Below are 17,673 nucleotides of genomic sequence, written 5' to 3'. Positions count from 1 at the left end.
AGAATCACCTCTTAGCGTAAATGTTTTTACGAACACCTCCATACCTTAAGCGGCGAGGACCTTATCTGTGGTCTCCCACTAAGGGACAAATATAGGAGGCGGGGAACAATCTCAAGTTGTTCTTCATGTTGTGTGCACTTAGATCGTATCTGTATATCTAAATACATTGCACTGAATTCAGCAAAACGTGATAAAAGATATATGGTTAATTAGGTGCAAAACAGGCCATTTTTCAAACATTTTCTGTGGCAAAACCTCTAAAGTTAGCTTATTCAATTAAATACCATATAATAACACAACACTTAAACGATTTTGTGTTAAATATTGTATTCATAATTATTTAGAGGTATAGGAGTAATAGGAAATCTCCCGAGTTCCCTCCAAAAAAGTTGGTCTGCGGTGTACATCTCAACTGTCCAAAATTAAGTTACTTTCTTAAATAAAAATATTATAAGTTTATAAATTAAAAAAAAAAAAAACCGACGAGAGTAGTGTAGAATTGGTTAAAAAATTTCAAAACGATTCGTTCAGTATATTTTGAGTTACCGTGTACGCCGACTTTCAAAATGGAACTTTTCAGGAGAGGATTTAAACTTTTTGATTCATAGAACACCAAACAACCTCCGTTCAACTACGCATAATTTCGTTAATTTTGTCATGTCGATGTGAAACATTGACAAAATATTTAGAATATGTTGAAGATTCATCATAATAATATATAAAAAACATGAAGAAAAAAAATGTAACTGTGTTGAAAAAACAATTTTAGAGAACTCTCAATTTTTCAGCCCGTTGTTTTTTCTGGAGATTTTCCTATACATACCATATATATTTCCGAATGCATCTACCATCCTTTTAGTTTGTTAAAAATTTTACATTTATTGTAATTCATTGCGTTTTATGTATAAATATGTAAGCCTAAGGGAGATTTCAATTGATTCGCTTATCGTTTGCTTTACAAAAGCATTTTGGGCTATCCCTGAAGTACAGGATACATTTCATTTTTACATTTTAGATTTAAGGAAATATAAAAAGTTTGGAAATATTTGGAAATGAGACTAATCGTCGCTGCTAGACGACTCCTCAGAGCTTGTGTCCTGTTGGCGTCGTCCGCGTCTTCTTGACGGTGGCGGCTTCTTGCCGGCTGGCGGCTTTCGACCCCTCTTTGACTTGGCCCCGCGAGCTCGTTGAGACTCAACCTCCGAGGTACCGGGCTCCGTCGATGAATTCGGATTCGGGTTGACTTGCAGGCACTCGTTGAGCCGGTTCTCGAACTCGGTGACGACGGCCTTAAGCTCCGGCTTGGCCAGTTTGTTTGTGTTGCTGATGATCAGCTTGAAGGACTGATAGACCTCATCCACCTGAACCTTATCCTTGAAGTGGTGCAAGTTGTCGATGAGCTTGTTCACCGACCGCTCATTGTAACTGAGCAGGCTGAGGCAGTAGCCGATGTCGCGCCACTGGCGCTCCACACGCGTCACCGGGAAGCGGAGACAGAGCTTCTCAACGAGAGTCTCGATCTGACGGTCCTTCTGGATGAGTCCCAGAATGTAGGACATGGTTGTGCGGTATTTGTCCTCGTCCAGATTCAGGTTAATGTCGCCCAGCCGCGAGATAATGTCCGGCAGGACGTTGTACAGAATGTTGGACTTGTTGGCAATCTCCTTGAAGAACTGCTTGGTGATGTTGCGGATCTCCTCGTTCTCGTCCACGATGCAGAGTGCCATGTCTGCGATCTGACCCTTTACGCGTATCATCTCGTTGAGGATGAGGTGCGACAACATCTTGACGGCCGTCAGCCGCAGCTCAGTGTTTGACTCGTGCAGCTGGGCGTAGAAGTGTCCCGTCCAGGGCTCGATGATGTTCGGGAAGCGGAAGGTGAGGTCCGACAGGCCCACCACAGTGTTGCACTTGATGCGGATGTTCTTGGTCAAGCTGAGGATGTTCATTAAGAAGCTCATGTTGGTCTCGCAGAAGCGCGACGACACCGTCATCAGGCGGGCCAGCGTCAAGGTAGCTGCCTGCTGCAGCTTGGCATCGCGGAACTCGCCGGGCTTCTGGCAGACGGTCTTGACGAATCGGGACAGCTTGGACAGCAGGGCCTTGGGGTTGTACAGCAGCATGTCCTCGCCAATGCTGTGGATCTCCTCGGCGATGTTGTCTTCGGCCGTGGCCCCGACCAGATCCTCGTCTGGCTCTTGCTGCGGCTCCGCCGTCACTCCGGACAACCGCTTGCGCACCTCCATGGCGGAGACGTTGAGAGTTTTCCTGTTGTTAACTGGCGGAGGCGGCTTGTTTCGATTGTTCCGCTCCTCCTGCGCCGTCAGCTCCTCGCGGTACTTCATGTTGTTGTAGATGTCCATATCCAGGAAGATCATCTCCTTGATGGTCATGTACCCAATGCAGAACACAAAGCGGGAGACCAAGTAAACGGGCATCATCATCTTGCCCCGCTGGAGAGTTGAGCTCTGCGTGAAGCGCTGAGTCTGCGTCAAGGGCTGGGTCTGCGAGCAGGGTATCTCCGTTGGCGGCTGCGAGCACAAGTCGTTCTCCTTATCCGCCACTGCTGCCTGTGAGGGGGTCACAGCCGACACATCTTCCGCATTGATCAGCCAGCTCTCGTTGAACCGCTTGATCAGCGTCTTCACCAGCTGCTGGGAGATCACATCCGGTGCCTGGCACATCTTGTAGAAGTACTCGAACACACTCATGGCCAGACCGTCAAAGTCCGACAGCTTCTGGTGGAAGAAGAAGTCCAGGAAGAGGTGGGTGATCTTCGCCACGAACTCCGAGTCGCTGTCGTGCCGCTTGTAGATCTTGGCATTGCTGTTGGAATTGATGGAGTTGACCAGCAACTGAAGGCAGCCAGTAAAGATACGTGGATCGCGGCGCACCCTTGCCCCGACGGCAATGTCCTCGATAATGGCAGTGTTGGCCGACGCAATGGCGGCCTTCGAGTCGGAGGCCATGATAAGAAGTTGCAGGGCCAGACGCGACTCTGCGGGGCTGGTTCCCTCCAGCTTGAGGGTAAAACGCTCGAAGAGCACCTGAATGACCAAGGCATCGATATCTCCAGCCACAATCCACTCGGCCATCACCGATTCCATGGCCGTGTAGTGGCCATACTCGATTTCCGAGAGGAATTTGGACAAGTTCTGTACCACCCGGATGGCGTGAATGCGGCCCGTTTGGTCAGTGGTGAAAAGCACTCGCTTGTAAGCATTGGAAACGGCGTCGCGCTTTTCCTTGTCCGAGGACCACACGAGCTGCAGCATCCGCTGCATCCCCGACTCAGTGCCGTGGATCCCGAACATGTAGCCGGTGGTAAACAGATCCACTGCCTCGAATACGTCCGTGTTTGTCTTGGACATGAGGAGGTCATGGAGCTTGGGGAAAGCCGATGTCATCAGCACCGCAAAGTCGATGCTGTCCTTGAGGAACTGCACGGTTGCGATCTGCTGTAGCATCTCTTCGTTGCTCTGCTTCAAGCCGGCGGCCACCAGGTGATATGTCTTTAGTAGGGCCAGAACGTACACGCAGTGCTCATCGTGCTTGAGTTGGGCGCTTAGAGCCTGGTTGCCGGCCAAATAATCCACCTTGCGCACCAGCACAATTACATCCTTGTAGTTCTTCTCCCGCATCATGGGAATGATCTTCTGCAGCAGGGCCTCGTCAGTCTCCTCCTTGTCGAACTGCATGTCAGGGTACTCTGTGAGGTTCTCCTCGATGAAGGGCAGCAGATCGGGAGCCAGGGTGCCCCACTCCTCATTCAACTGCTCCTGCTGCTGGCGCTCCTCCTGGAGCACCTCGTCAAGCTTCTCCATGGCCTCGACCTCCTTTGCATGCTTGGCCCGAAGCTCATCGAGAGACAGTTTGCTGGAGTAGGGGTTGCTCTCGAGCGCGGACTTGATCAGCTGCATGGCGGCACGCCGCACCAGCGAGCTCTTGTCCTCCAGCCGCCCAATGGCCTCGCTCAGCACGTTGATGATGAAGTTAAGCGGTATGGCGTGCTGCACCTTCAAGTGATGCCAGATGCTAAGCACCTTGGAGCGAACGTGCGCCGATACGTCACAAATGTGGGCCAAGAGGTGCTCAAGGAACTCGTTGCGCACCTCCTTCAGCTCCTGGCTGAGGCCCTCCGATGTCAGTTCGCTGACCACCGTGTCCCCAATGATTTGCAGCACACAGTTCCGCAGCGTGTGCGACTGGCAGTCCAGCAGATCCTCAGCCAGCTTCGCCAGATGGGGTATGATCAGCGAGGGCGCTATGTTCGAGAACTCTGTTAGGAAGTTGGCAAAGTGCTTGGACACTGCCGAATCGGAGCTGTCCAGCATTAGGGCATCCACAATGCCCTTGAGAAGGATCGAGAAGACCGATGAAATGCTGTACTCCTCGTGCAGAAGGAGGATTCCATTGGCCACAGAGACGGCTGCGTGTTCGGTGCCGCGCAGGATTTGCAGTATGCGGACCGGAAAGGTCATGGCATGATTGAAGCGCTTGATGGCTGTGCCCAGGATCTGGAAGATCGTGTCGAAAACGTGCCGGTTGTCGTTGCGCACCGGCAGCAGCTCCAATGTCCGATAGCAAATGTCACAGACCATTGAAACAAAGTCCTCCTCGGCGACGGGCGGACTCCATAGCTTCTCGAGCGGACACTGCATCACGTTGAACAGCTGGACAAGGAACTTGCCGCGCTTGACGTCCCAGTCGGGGAAGTTCTCCAGGGATTGCTCCGCCTGCTTTCCGCGCTTCTTCTGGGCATTGAGCTGGCCCTCGCGCTGGGCCTGCTGGAAGCCGTTGTCGATCTTCCGTACGATGTTCACCTGTAGGTAGAGCGTCATCTTGGTCAGGTTCAGGTATCTGTTGCGTTGCTGGTTGCTCATCGGCTCGCTGGCGGTGAGCAGCGGCTGCAGATCCTGGCCCAGGTTGTCCACGGTCAAATAGAGCAGATCGAAGGCCCTCATAAGGTTGCGAATGGAGGAGTCACTGCTGCCGGAGGCCTCGATAATTGAGTAATAGGTATCGAAGTGTTCGAAGATGTAGAACGGGTCTCGCAGGCGGGCCCTCCGCTTGCATTCCAACAGCTTTTGGGGAATATCAGCGTTGCCCAAGATCTCCTTCACGTAGTACTGATCGCCGCAGCTGTTGACCAGGTCCGTGGCGTTCAGCGGCAGCACGAACTGGAAGTCGTGAGTCTCTTCCATCGTTTGCTTATTCTATTAAATTAACTCAATGCCAATAGCGTTTGTTTTTCGTTTTTTATCTTCTCGGCGGTGGCGTCCTAGTGATGTCAAATCTTGGCGGCAGAATCTGTCAGCAGCGTTGCCAATTAAGCTATTTCCCCGCTACATCTGGCAGTTTTCACAAGCAACAGGCGACAAAACTGTAAACTAGCGGCTAGCGGGAATTATTTTCCGAGAAAAATTAATATTTTCGCTCTTTGAAACATCGTGTTTTTAAATACTGTAAATATTTAAGTCAAAATCCTTGGTTATAGCTTGTTTTCCAGCATTTCCTTTTTCAAGCTTATGTAGTTTATTTTGGCTTGAATCTAGCTGGTATGGGTTGTCATAACTTGGCATCACTGTCTGCCAGACAGATTGATCGCCGTTTATTGACGGAGTTGCCAGAGCGGTAAAATATCGATATCCATTTCGATAGCATAGACCAATAACAATATGCACATCCCTAAGCAGTGCTGAAAAACCATCACTTATTATTGAATTTAGCAACACTGTTCTGTCGTGCTTCAATAAAATTGCTTATTATTAGCAGATTAACCACTGATAAGATATAGTAGCTAAGTTTGATCGGGCTTCAATTAGGCGTCCCGACTGACCAGTGAAGTGAAGAACTTCCAGGTACCACGTGTGCTTTTGGAGGTAGACTAAGTTCGCTTTGTTTTAGAACTCAGTTTTCGGTTGCAACAAACTGCAACAAGTGGAATTTTCGGGTTTCAATATCTAACAAGCGGGTAAACCAATAATCTTTAGACAAACGTGAGTATTGCTTTCTTGTTTAATAACCGTTGTGGGCTTTAATTGTAATAATTAACATTTCACCAAATTCCCTGTGCAGTGGACGTCTTTAATCTGGACGATTTGGACGACTTCGCCATGGATTTCTGGAGTATTTTCTTCTTTTTCGTGTTGACCTTTCTGGTCATGAGTTGCTGCGGATATTGTTGCACCAGCAGGCGCCAGGGCGCCATTCTTTCCAGTGAGTACAGACAATAGATATGTAAACACATCTAATTTGAAAAAAACCCCCGCGATGAGTCATTTCTCCACCCCAGCAGCAAATAAACAATACAAAGGGAGGAGTTTTTCTGACTAAAAAAGAGCAAATTCGTTTCAGTGTGCGTGAGATTACACTTATATTTTTGTATATTCGTGCTAAGTAGTGATTAATATTTATGTACGCAAATCGGAGAGAAAGCCAGAGAGCTTTTCGTCAAGCTTCTTGGCAATTTTTATTGTTTCTGCTTCTCCTCTGATTCGTAAACAAAATCAATTAGGCTCACGCATTTACTTAATTATTTTTATCAGCATGTGACAAAAGTCCAATTATCTAATTAAGTTTATTTGACAGTTATCACATTTTACATTTTATCTTATCAGTTTGGTTGCTTTCTGCACAGGTTTTTTACCCCAAAATCCCTTGGAGTTTACTTTGTGGATAGCAGTCGAGTATTTACATACAAAGGGGTTATCTATGGTTCCCTTCTGTATAGTTTTCACAGAATTTTTCCAACCCGCATTTTCATAATTATCTAATTTACTAGTTATCTATATTAAAATCTGGTATACCTTGCACACATCCACCTAAGTTTATAATATATAAAGTTATCTATAGATTTATGTAGGTGTTTTTTTGTTAGTTTTCATCAGGAAGCATTGTTTACCATTTAGACATCAATTTAATACATATTTCTATAAAGTTTCTATATTTTGAAAAAACGTTATCTATCATAACTTAATGTTTTTACTTTAAGTTTTTCTCATACATTAAATAAGTAACCAAATATTAAAACAAAGGTCTTATCTACAGTGTTTCTTATTAAAATTAGTATTCTTATTTATTCAGACATTTTTCACCATAAATTGGGTAAACTTTTCATATATATTTATACATATACATTTTCCTAATATTTAAAAATTCCTTTTCCTATATTTGGTCTTTATCTGCCCAGGGAATTCCCATTTATTGCCAAAATTTCACCATAAATTGAGTTATACTTTACTCCCTGCTAATATTAGTAATTTAAATGTTGCCTAGTGACTCATTTTCGGTAGCGTTTCTTCGATAACAGAGTGATTTATTTATTTTATACAGATAAGAAAACTGACAATTGTATCCAGGGCATACGAAATGTGCGTTCTGCAGTATTCACCTGAACTCTAAACCGATCGCTTCGCTCACCCACGAAAAAGAAAAACATTATAAAAATGGTTTACATCTACTTTGATGTGTGGTTCCCCATTATGATGGTGTTCTTTGTTGTGGTTTTGATCCTGATTCTGATGCGGGTCCGTCGAGCCCGTCAGCTTCGGATGGCCAGCGCTACTGTGATCAGAGATGGTGAGAGCAAGTTGTTAAATAACCATCACAGTATGATAATCGGGGTTCTAATCTGCGATTCTGGGAATAATCACTTCAGACAGTCAGGTCTATCGGAATCTAATCACGGCGTGCTTAAGTACCCGAAATCAAAGTCGCCATTTGCATTCGGCGCCTCTCGTTCCTGATTATCGCCTTAATTTACAAATCATTAATGTATTTATTCCATCAATTGTTACCATTCTCGGCAATGTGTGCAAACGTTTGACGTCAAGCCCCAGTGGTTTCTTCTTCTTTTAACCGGTATGATATTAAATTATATTTACTGGTGTTCAAATTAGGCGATATGGCGTTGATAAGATGCTCCGAAAATAGTTTGGAACAAGGTACAGGGGGAAAATCCCGAATTCGAAGAGGTTTTTCAATTACCTCACCGCAAACAATTATTTATATTATTTATTTTGTTTGGAATTGAACAAGCTATATGAAAAGAGCTTTGTGTTTTCATGCCACATCTTTTCAAAGAGAACTACAAACTATTTTAGAGTTCAGCTAAAAAGAAACTATCTCGTTCGTGATTGCTTGTACATTGCAGGACAAGAAAAGGGAGAGATAAGAGCAAGCGGCCTCAAGAGACGAAAAAATGTCCTGGTCTTAAAATAAAAGAGCAGAAGAAAAATATTTAAAATGAGACCCTTTCTTGCAATCTAACAGATTAACAAAATTCAATTGAATATTTCAAATAATTTAAATTAGTGATTCTCTTTGAAATAAGAAACTTCGTTCAAAGTTATTGAAGGAAACTTCTCCTCTAAGTTCAAGCACCTTAAGGATGACTGTACTTGAAGCAGTTCATATATACTTTTTTTTTACTGTTGCAGTATATGTGACACATTCCTCGACTAGTTGTAAACAATGGGCTACTGTTGGCTGAGTACTTCAGACAGACAGGTTTTTATTTCCTTCTGTTCTTTTGAAAAGTCGTTATTGCCAGAAGAAAGACCCATATTGGCCGGTGTTTTTCCTTCTCGTCTTTTATTTGTTTACCCCGGCTAGTGGCTGAATTCGATAAGGTGTAATTAAATTATTTGATTACTGCTGACGTCTGTACGGATTGCAGATTTGTGGGAATATTGTTAAGGGTAATCGCTCACATCGCCACGAGCTGATGAGGATCCCCCACAAGTTATAAATTTCGGATGGAAATCGAAACCTAATTTTTCTTTTGACTGATGCGGACTATTGACGCAGGTTTTAAGCTGTAAATACAATGTCCACTTGAGAACTTTTATGGTTCCCCCCGATTCTATGCTAGCTTTTGGCTCCGGTATCAGGACTATATGGCGTCTTTAAGCCGATTAAACGGGACGGCGCGTCACTGAACGATGGGGCTCTAATCTTATCGGTATTTCAACCCACTGCCTTCGGGCTGGGTCACCTGTAGTCTGTGGACTCTTACAAAAGTCGGTGAGGAGTCTCCTCCAGGTCGCACTCATCGTCCAACGTCTGCGCAATGAACACGAGGAACGCATCGGCGTAGCTCAAAACTTTCGTCGAACCAACCCCAAAGAAGACTGTCTGCCAAATCGAATCTGTTAGTTAGTTAATATTAATTAAAATAGTTGTATATCCCGTCCGCTCTCGAAACGATGCCGCATGTACCGGGTGAGAAGGATCTGGAGATCTCCACGATCGTCCTGTGCTCCATATTCGTTGTGGTCCTCTGCGCCGTCCTGGTGCTCATAATCCGCTCGGCGATCCGCAAAAGGAATCAACGGCTGGCAGACAAGGGCGTTATCGAAGCAAGTTAGTATCTCAAGACCAAACTGGAGAAGTCCTAGTCCTCAGATTCGTTCCTGTCTTGTGTTTAAGCTACTGTGTATCAAGTTTTTGTGTACCAAGTTCCTGTGTATCAAATTCCTATGTTTTAAGTTTCCCGTGTACTAAGTTCCCCTTGTCTTAAGTTCCTGTGTAACAAATTCCTGTGTTTTAATTTTCCTGTGTGTTTTGTTTGTCTAAAGCCGCATTTTTTTTTATTTTTGTTGATAGAAAATATCCTAATATATATGTATTTGTAAAAGCTATATGTTTGACTTTGATTTTTTGTGGTTATTGTGTACTTGTCTTACTTTTAAAACAATTGTTTGATTTCATTAAAAGAGTTCTCTTGTATCAGAACTTGTATTAGCTAAGATTTTCACCTTTCGTTTGCTTTGAAAGAATAATTCCCATTTCCTAAAAGCCTAAAAGCAGGCTGCAGAAACATCAGAATTGTTTTTATTTTTAATTCAACAAATAGTGCACAAGATTACGGGAAAAGCAGCTGTGTCGTTCTTGTTCGTTATTTATTTATCTAGACAAAACAAAACATATTTATTTTTCATCTTCGTCCAAAGAGTGTGGAACATTTTTTGCAGGCAGCTTTGGTTAAGCCACATGCTAGTATCATTGAGGCAAATGTGATAGCTTCATATTGATATCAAGACAAAATTTTCACTGGCTTGAAATTGACATCTGTTTCAAAGTTCTGGCCTTAACAAGCACCAACCAATTTTTAGTTGCCAGAGAGCCTTTCATTCGGGTTTGTGGTCTCCAGACGATCAGTGAAGTTTCTTTTCTTAAACATAAACATACAATGGGTGCTTTGGTTTACCTAATTCCAATATTCTTGATCATTTTAACGGCTATTCTGGTCATAGGCCTTTTCATTCGCTGCTGCATGGCCATCAAGTACGTCATAAAGCGAATGGGCCATTCAAGTGAGTAAGATGAGTAATTCAGCTTGGGAATTCAATTTCATTCAAAGCAGCAAGCTTGGGGTTTTCCCGCAAACAAAAACGAGTCTACAGCAAGATTTCTGCTGAGCTGTCGACTCTCTCGCTTAAAAAATTGCTGATCAGTTTATATTCTGAGCTCGTTGCGGTGAAAAGTATTTTCGAGTCTGATCTTTACCATGCCTTACCATTTCGACGAAAGGGATCCGGATGCCCCGGGATATGATGTACCCTTTAAGACTTATAAGTTTGTTGTGATTGGATTTGCAGTTTTTTGGATTTGTGTTGCGTTGTTTTGGAAGTGTTGCAAGTGCCGAAAGGATAAAGGTAGGCATAAATAAAATTTCTCCGAGCCCAAAGCATTTACTTTTAAGTCGAATCGAATTCCAAGAGGAGTTGACTTTGTTTGTTTGACTTGGTTTTCTGCTGATTCTACAAGTGCTTCTAAAAATTATTTTCTGAGTGATAGCGTTGGCCTCTTGCGATTATCGTTTGTTTATAAACATTCGATATTTGAGGGAATTCATATTTAGCAGAAAATTCTTATCGGCTAAACTTGGCTTTTTTTGTGAATGGGAAGAGTTTTTCATTCAGTTTTGTTGTCTCAAGTCGGCAAGTTGTGCATAAGTTCTTTCTTTTAAAATGGAAAATGCAGCCGATATTACACGCTACATAGTTTATGCAATATTAATAATTTTTATTACTTGTGATGTTCTGGCCTTATTGATGTTGTTTTGGGAAATTCTAATGGAAAAGAAAGGTATCTCTATCTTATCTCCCAGAGTTTACTTTCTTTTTGCACCTACAACTAGTGTTTGGATCTCCAGGAGATGTCAGTTTTCTCTCGCAGTTCGTGCACAACGCTTGTGGCTAAATAATGAATTATTTTTTGTTTCCAGAACTTAGAGACACTTTTATTTCTAATAAAACTGTCATTATTTTGATATTCGTGATCATTATATTAATTCTCCTTTACGGCTGTGTGGCGTGTTGTAATTGTTTAACTGCAAAAGAAAAAGGTGATAATTTTAAGAAGTGTGCCTTTCAAATCTTGTGTAATCTTTATGGCTTCCGTTGTGTTTATAAGAGTCACATTAAAATGAGTAACAGTGTCAATATTTTGCATTATTTGCATTTGTCTGGATACCGTTATAGGATAAGATTTCTTCTGTTCAGTTTGGGTTTGTAGTTAAAGATATTCAGACATGGATAACGATTACCTTATTCTTCCTTGGACCACAAGGGATCTGCTTTTCAACAAGTATTTCCTGGCCTTGGTCGTGCTATTTGCTTTGATTATTATTTGGAATTTAGTAGCGTGCTTAAGTCTCTTCAAATGCAAGTCAAAAAGGGGTGAACAGGGAAGCTGTGAGTATTTCTCCATGTACTAGAAAAAATATTACTTAAATTTGGTAATCTTAATTTTGTCATATAATATATATATGTTATATTTTCTACTAATTTTACTAGACCGAAAATAGCTCTATTAAGTTGACTTTGCTTACGGTATAATTCCATTTTAATTAAAGTTAGCTTTTTTCTATTTTTCATAGTCGTAGAAGTATATTTTAAGCAGATTAATTAAAGGGAAATGTTTAAGTTATTCTCCCAAAAATATAAAAATTACAAAAACCTAAAGATACTTATCTTCCCCTCTAAATAAGTATCAGATAAACGCGTGCAAGTTTTACGTATGCCGATAATGAGTCATACATATATCTGGGGATATCTCAGAACTTGATCTCTCTTTACTTTCTTGGGTTATTTGCCTCATGTAAATAAACCTAAACCCAACTCTGGGGAAAAAAGCTTAGGCCACCTGATAGCCACAAGTGCATCTATTATTTCTCCGAACCTGTTTTCTTTTCATTATTTGATGTCGTCATCGAAAGCTTCTGAGTTAGATTTATAAACTCGGTCTTGTAAAATAAGTGTTATTATGTTTATGGGTATTACCCATAATATATTGCTTTTGTTTTCTATCGTCAAAGTTTATTTATGGATGAAATATTCAAGTCATTGCCTACGATACGACGTGATTTTAGTTATCAGTTAAACGTGAATTTTTGTTATTTGGATTTACCATTTAAATCTGTCTGGAATCCTAATAGGAAGGGGGTGATTTGTAAAGGTAGAGAAAAGGATCATTAAAGTCCTTTTCCTAAAACAATTTAAGTATTTGTATTTGCTCTATAATTAGTTTGTCAAAGGTAAACCATTTCCATATCAGTTAATAATCTCTTCAAAACAAATATGTTTGATCCCTAATTGTGTATCCGATATCTGAAGAATATTTTTAATAGATTGCAGATATTTATACTCACCGCCTGTGGTGAAATTCTTTTCAACAAATTCCGCATGTGACGTCCTATCTTGGTATTATTAGATTTAGGACTTGCTATATGGAGTGGGTAATGACTGGTGACTTTTTTTGGTTATTATATTTGTGCAATATATATAGTGATAAAACTGACAGTGATTACATTTGCTAATGCGCTATATTAATGCCCTAAATGCCAATCAATTAGTGGATATTACCAATAAGCTAATGGCCCATAGAAAGGATAAATGAGGTGACGTAAATCCTGAATTGCTGGGTCATCCGGCAAATGGATTATGTGAAACCCATTTAGTTGAGTTTTTGACGGTTCTCCAGAATGAATGCCACCATTTGGGATGTGCTAGACCATATCTCGGAGCGACAGCACTTCATCTTGACGTTTCTGTTCCTTGAGGCGGGTATCCTATCGCTTTTGGTAGCCCTAGCAGTGTTGTGTGCCTTAATCCTTGTCCGCAACTCGGAGGATTTTCATTTTCTGTAAAAAGTGAACAATGGAAAACAACGAAACTCAGGTGATCTCGGGTTACCTGCTGGAATCCCACCAGCAGCACCAGCAGGCGAGTTCTTTCCTCTACTTGGTTATTCGCATTGGCATTAAATTATCTCTGCTGGCATTTATCGGTCTTGCACTATATTGGAGGCGTCGTCGGGCTATCAACGATCCAAGTAAGTTGCGGAAAACAAACTCAGTAAGAGAATTGTGTGTTGTTATCACTGATAAGTGCTATCTTTATGAGAGTGCGATTGCCCTTTTCTTTTGGCCATTACGGGACACATTTCTCGATTGCCAATCCGCCGTCGCCGTCTTTAGTTCTACGCTTCTGTTTAGTCTTTGTGCGCCGCTTACTCAGTCAGTATCGAGAAATCATGGATGATTCCGGCATCTACTGGATACTCTTCTTTACCTTCTCCGTTTTCTTTATGACCTCCGCCGCGGTCTTCCTTACACGAGGACGCACCCAAAGGGCGGCTTTAACCAAGGGTGCAGGTGTGTTTGTGTGTGTGATCGATGGAATAAAAGCCTAATCAAGGCGATAAGGGTTATCGCCTTATTATAATACCCTATTATTTATAAAACACTCTAGTTCTGTGATATTTCTCTTTTTGATCAGTTTAATGATCAATCGAAACCCCACAAGAAAAGCCAGGAATGCTGCAGATAAGAGTGTAGGAAATGTAATTTATTTATTAACTAATCAGTTATTTGGAGATCTCCATTTTTCGGGCGATAACGCTTTTGTATTTATAAAATACCCAAAAGCTTTAATCAGTAGTATTCGTTGTCTCAGTTTTCCTGATTCTTGCCACTTTAATGATCACCCTGCAGTACTGCCTGGCAAAGAAATTCAGGGCAAGAGCAGCACATGTTACATACGACAGTAAGATAACAAGTTCAAGTGCAATTTTGATAAACTAATCAGAAAGAAGAAGATTGAAAGAAAGTGTGATTGTGAACAATGAACTCTCTTTGGGTGATTTACCCTAGATGTTAAATAGATTAGATAGATTCCACTCTTGCTTGTTGGAAATTGTTAAATTCCCATTGAAAGCCCTTGGGAAAATCAGTTTGAATCGTGTTCCTTGTCGCATAGCACCTATTTAATTTGATTCCAGTTATAAATAATTTTCCCCATGAAGAATTTTTGGGTTCCGATTATAGGATTTTCAATATTTTTTATACTTGTTTTGCTGGGCAGCCTATGTAAAAAGAAGGCCACAAATGTTACTCATGAAAGTAAGAAATTGAAATGAAGTACAAAGAGCCTCCTAATAAGCCTAAAAATTAAGTGGAAAAACAATTGATCTATTAAAAACCAAACGAGATTTAGAGGCTAATAAAGAACACATGTGGTTGCTAAACGTTAAACTTCCTTTCTGGGTTAAATAAGTGCACAAAACCCATCGAAAGTCCTTTGGCTTAAGTGTGTGAAAACAGAATTAAAGGGTTTTCAAAACACATTCCTATTGCAATGTCAATTCTCATTTTTAACCGATATAAGGGCATGAAACTCACCAAAGTTTAATTTTAGGTTTATCTATGAATTATTTAGGTTGAAAATTGTCAAATGACAAATGACAATTGGACGGTGAACTCCCTCTTCCGGTTCGATAAGGGCGCCTTGCCCATAAAAAGCCCATTTGCAATTCAGTTGGTATTGTATTCCCCATCAAACAACACCTTTTGAGTTCGAAATAATATTCGCTATGGAGTTTTATTTGATTCCCATTATAGGATTCTCAGCTTTTATCATACTAGCTGCATTATTATTCACTTTACAGTACTGTGTGTTTAAAAAGTTAAGACAAAAGACCACAATTGCTAGAACTCAATGTAAGAAATCCAGATCGAATTAATGAAAAATCCATTGTGTTAAAGTCTCTATGAGTAACTAAATCATAGAACTCTAGAACAAATGTGCTTGTTCCACGGTGAACTCCCTTTTTGGGATAGATAAGGGCACTCCACCTGACAAGCCATCGAAATAATCAGTTGAAATCGCGTTCCCCGTCGGATAGCACCTGTTGAATTCGGGAAAACCAAAAAAACTAACATGGGCCTGAAGGATTACGTAGTGCCCATGATAGCAGTCTCCGTTTTCCTTGTGATTGGCTGCATGATGTTCACATTTATCTGTTGCCTGGCCAGGAAAATGCAAAACATGGTCAGGGCTCGAAGTAAGCCTTTATAGTTACTTCTAGTGCAATTGATGTAGTTAATTGTGATAGATACAAAGTAAGAGAGTGAAAACATATGTGCGACTTGGCTATGTCACCGGAGAACGCAATCGCTTATCGCCTCAATGGGCCATATATATTTGCTAGCCATTGATTAGACATGGTTTGACGAGTGGTCCGTTGGCCATCTAGATGAGAGCTTTTTTCCAGTCTGCTTCGGTATCGTCTGGAAGGCGATTGTGTGTTCATTTTTTCACGTTCAGTCTTCGTACTATTGGAAATGTGGGCATTTTTCGTAGGCCTAATTATTGCCTTTACCATATTTATTGTTACATCGATTGTGGTTTGCATAAGGCGAAAGCAAAAGGCTGCGAGAAATGTGGGCTATACAATCAGCGAAGGCGGCGGTAAATGCACAGAACTAATAAATTAAATATACATTTATACCATATCAAGTTTTCTGGTTAAAAATGATCAAAGCGCCTTAAAATGAAGCATTAATTATCTGAACAGCAATCGCTTATCGTTGGAGTTTGCCATATAAAAGGTTGCCTTTGAGATTAGACATGTTTCAATGCGTGGGTCAGGAGTGAGCTTTTCCAGCAGTCTTCTTTGGGATCTTTTGCAAGGCGAATGTGTTTTTTCCAAGTTTAATTCTCTTATATATTTATTAAAAATGTTGGCAGTCATTATATGGCTTTCGATTCTATTTTCTGTGTTCTTTATAACAACAATTGTGGTTTGCATTAGGCGAAAGCAAAAGGCAGCTCAAAATGTTGGCTATACAATCAGCGAATCAGGTGAAAGGAATATATATTTTACATTTATTTCCCTAATTCTTGTTCAAGTTCAATATGAACTTTATCATGAATATAAATGTAGATTATGTGATAACTATAGAGCTTATCTGTGATATGACAGCAATATGTTTGAAGTATTTAATAAATATCAATACCTAATTCCGATATACTCCTATTAAAAAGGATGAAATAACAAGAGCACTAGAATGATTCATCAATTAAACAATATGGCAGGAAAAACTGTACATTTTCTTTTCGAGTGCAATAAAGGGGGAACTTTTTCTTTCTGTTTATGAAATTAATCAGAACGGGTGGCGGCTTATCGGAGACCTCTGCGACTCAAGTGGTTTCTGATGGGATGATGACTCACTATCATTATTGGCACAGCAGTTCTTCCGTTTCTAATTTTCAATTTCTGCTTTCTGCTTTTCCTCTCGTTGCAGCGCCCGTGGTGGTAACATCCGCCACCCACACGGCTCCTGGCGGATATCCGGTCACACAGCTGCCGCCTCCAGGATATCCGGCGGGCAATGCCTACGCTCCCGCTCCATATCCCGCTCAGACCACCGGGTAAGTGTAGGATTAGAGCTAAAAGTGTAGCTGTTTCTATGTATCTCTTTTCTCTCTTTTCTCTCTTTGTGTGTTTGTCCTGCAGCAATGTGACCGTCCAGATGCCCATGCCGATGCCCCAGCAGCACCAGCAGATGCCCATGCCAATGCCCGGGTAAGTTTTGCCTTCAGGCCAACCAACTGCAAACACAAATACTAATTAATACGTTTTTGTTCTGTCTAACGCAGCATGCAGACGCATGGCGTGTCATATCCTGCCTATCCTGGCGCCGGACCGGCCAACATGAATCCGCCGCCGTACGACATGGCCATGGCCAATCCCGGTCCGAGCGTAATGCCCGCTGGCTACGAGAAGCAGGCCCCCTACAATCCCAACTTCGGGCAGTGATTCGCCACTGCGAACTGACAGTGAAATCGATGTGCGGCTATCCGGTTTTGAGCCTTTTTTTCTTTATATCTTTTATACTCTCTGCTTGTTGGATACATTAGTTCTTTACCTCATCCGTGTATCTGTGTACTTTAATTAATGGAAAAAAAAAAACTGAAGCAAATGAACTCTAAATTAGTCAACGATTCATTTCCCGACTGCCGTGGGGAAAACCAAAGTGAGAGCGATCGCAAAACGAGCCATTTTTATATATTCCTTGTGATGTAAATATTACTTAAGCGCAACCTAGTATTAAGTTATACATCTACTCTAAGGAACACTCCCAAAACAAAACAAACGAACGCCACATGAAGTGTTTATTGTAATAAAATAGAGTGGAGTGCACAGCAAATACAAACTGAAGCTAATTTGTAACAGTGTGCACTTTCACGAAAACCCAAAAAGGCAAATTGGTTTAATTATTTTATGGTATTAAGTGTTATTTCTAATGGAAAGTGTAGGGTTAAACATGTACTTCTAAATTATATTAGTTAGGTTTAGGTGTCCTGGATTTATTTGAAGACT

At 41.6% G+C, this 17,673-nt stretch overlaps 2 protein-coding genes and 1 long non-coding RNA gene across 14 annotated transcripts; 1 reads left to right on the top strand and 2 right to left on the bottom strand.

The window, feature by feature from the left end:
• Window positions 1–866: 866 nt before the first annotated feature.
• Cap-D2 (CAP-D2 condensin subunit) lies at window positions 867–5,305 on the bottom strand. Its single transcript, XM_017172160.3, has one exon. The coding sequence runs from the start codon at window positions 5,202–5,204 to the stop codon at window positions 1,059–1,061; it is 4,146 nt and encodes a 1,381-aa protein (XP_017027649.1). The 5' UTR covers window positions 5,205–5,305; the 3' UTR covers window positions 867–1,058.
• A 421-nt stretch (window positions 5,306–5,726) lies between these two features.
• Window positions 5,727–17,552, top strand: LOC108078429 (uncharacterized). 12 transcript variants are annotated; one of them, XM_017172305.3, is made up of 5 exons: window positions 5,727–5,999; window positions 6,079–6,219; window positions 16,595–16,721; window positions 16,807–16,875; window positions 16,950–17,552. In XM_017172305.3, the coding sequence occupies exons 2-5, from the start codon at window positions 6,117–6,119 to the stop codon at window positions 17,107–17,109; spliced, it is 459 nt and encodes a 152-aa protein (XP_017027794.1). In that variant the 5' UTR covers window positions 5,727–5,999; window positions 6,079–6,116; the 3' UTR covers window positions 17,110–17,552. The 12 variants fall into 12 exon arrangements, with proteins under 12 accessions (XP_017027794.1, XP_017027789.2, XP_041633025.1 ...); XM_017172300.3 differs by lacking the exons at window positions 5,727–5,999; window positions 6,079–6,219 and adding an exon at window positions 7,473–7,581; XM_041777091.2 differs by lacking the exons at window positions 5,727–5,999; window positions 6,079–6,219 and adding an exon at window positions 10,139–10,319.
• On the bottom strand, window positions 9,820–11,637 carry LOC138928011 (uncharacterized). Its single transcript, XR_011444462.1, has 2 exons — window positions 11,555–11,637; window positions 9,820–11,338 (listed from the first exon to the last, which is right to left on the bottom strand). It is a non-coding gene; the product is annotated as an uncharacterized lncRNA (long non-coding RNA).
• Window positions 17,553–17,673: the final 121 nt, after the last annotated feature.

This window comes from Drosophila kikkawai, chromosome 2R (genome assembly GCF_030179895.1).
Source record: "Drosophila kikkawai strain 14028-0561.14 chromosome 2R, DkikHiC1v2, whole genome shotgun sequence".
NCBI lineage: Eukaryota > Metazoa > Arthropoda > Insecta > Diptera > Drosophilidae > Drosophila > Drosophila kikkawai.
The sequence above is the reverse complement of the archived record's forward strand: the minus strand, read 5'-3'. Positions and strand labels throughout refer to the sequence as shown.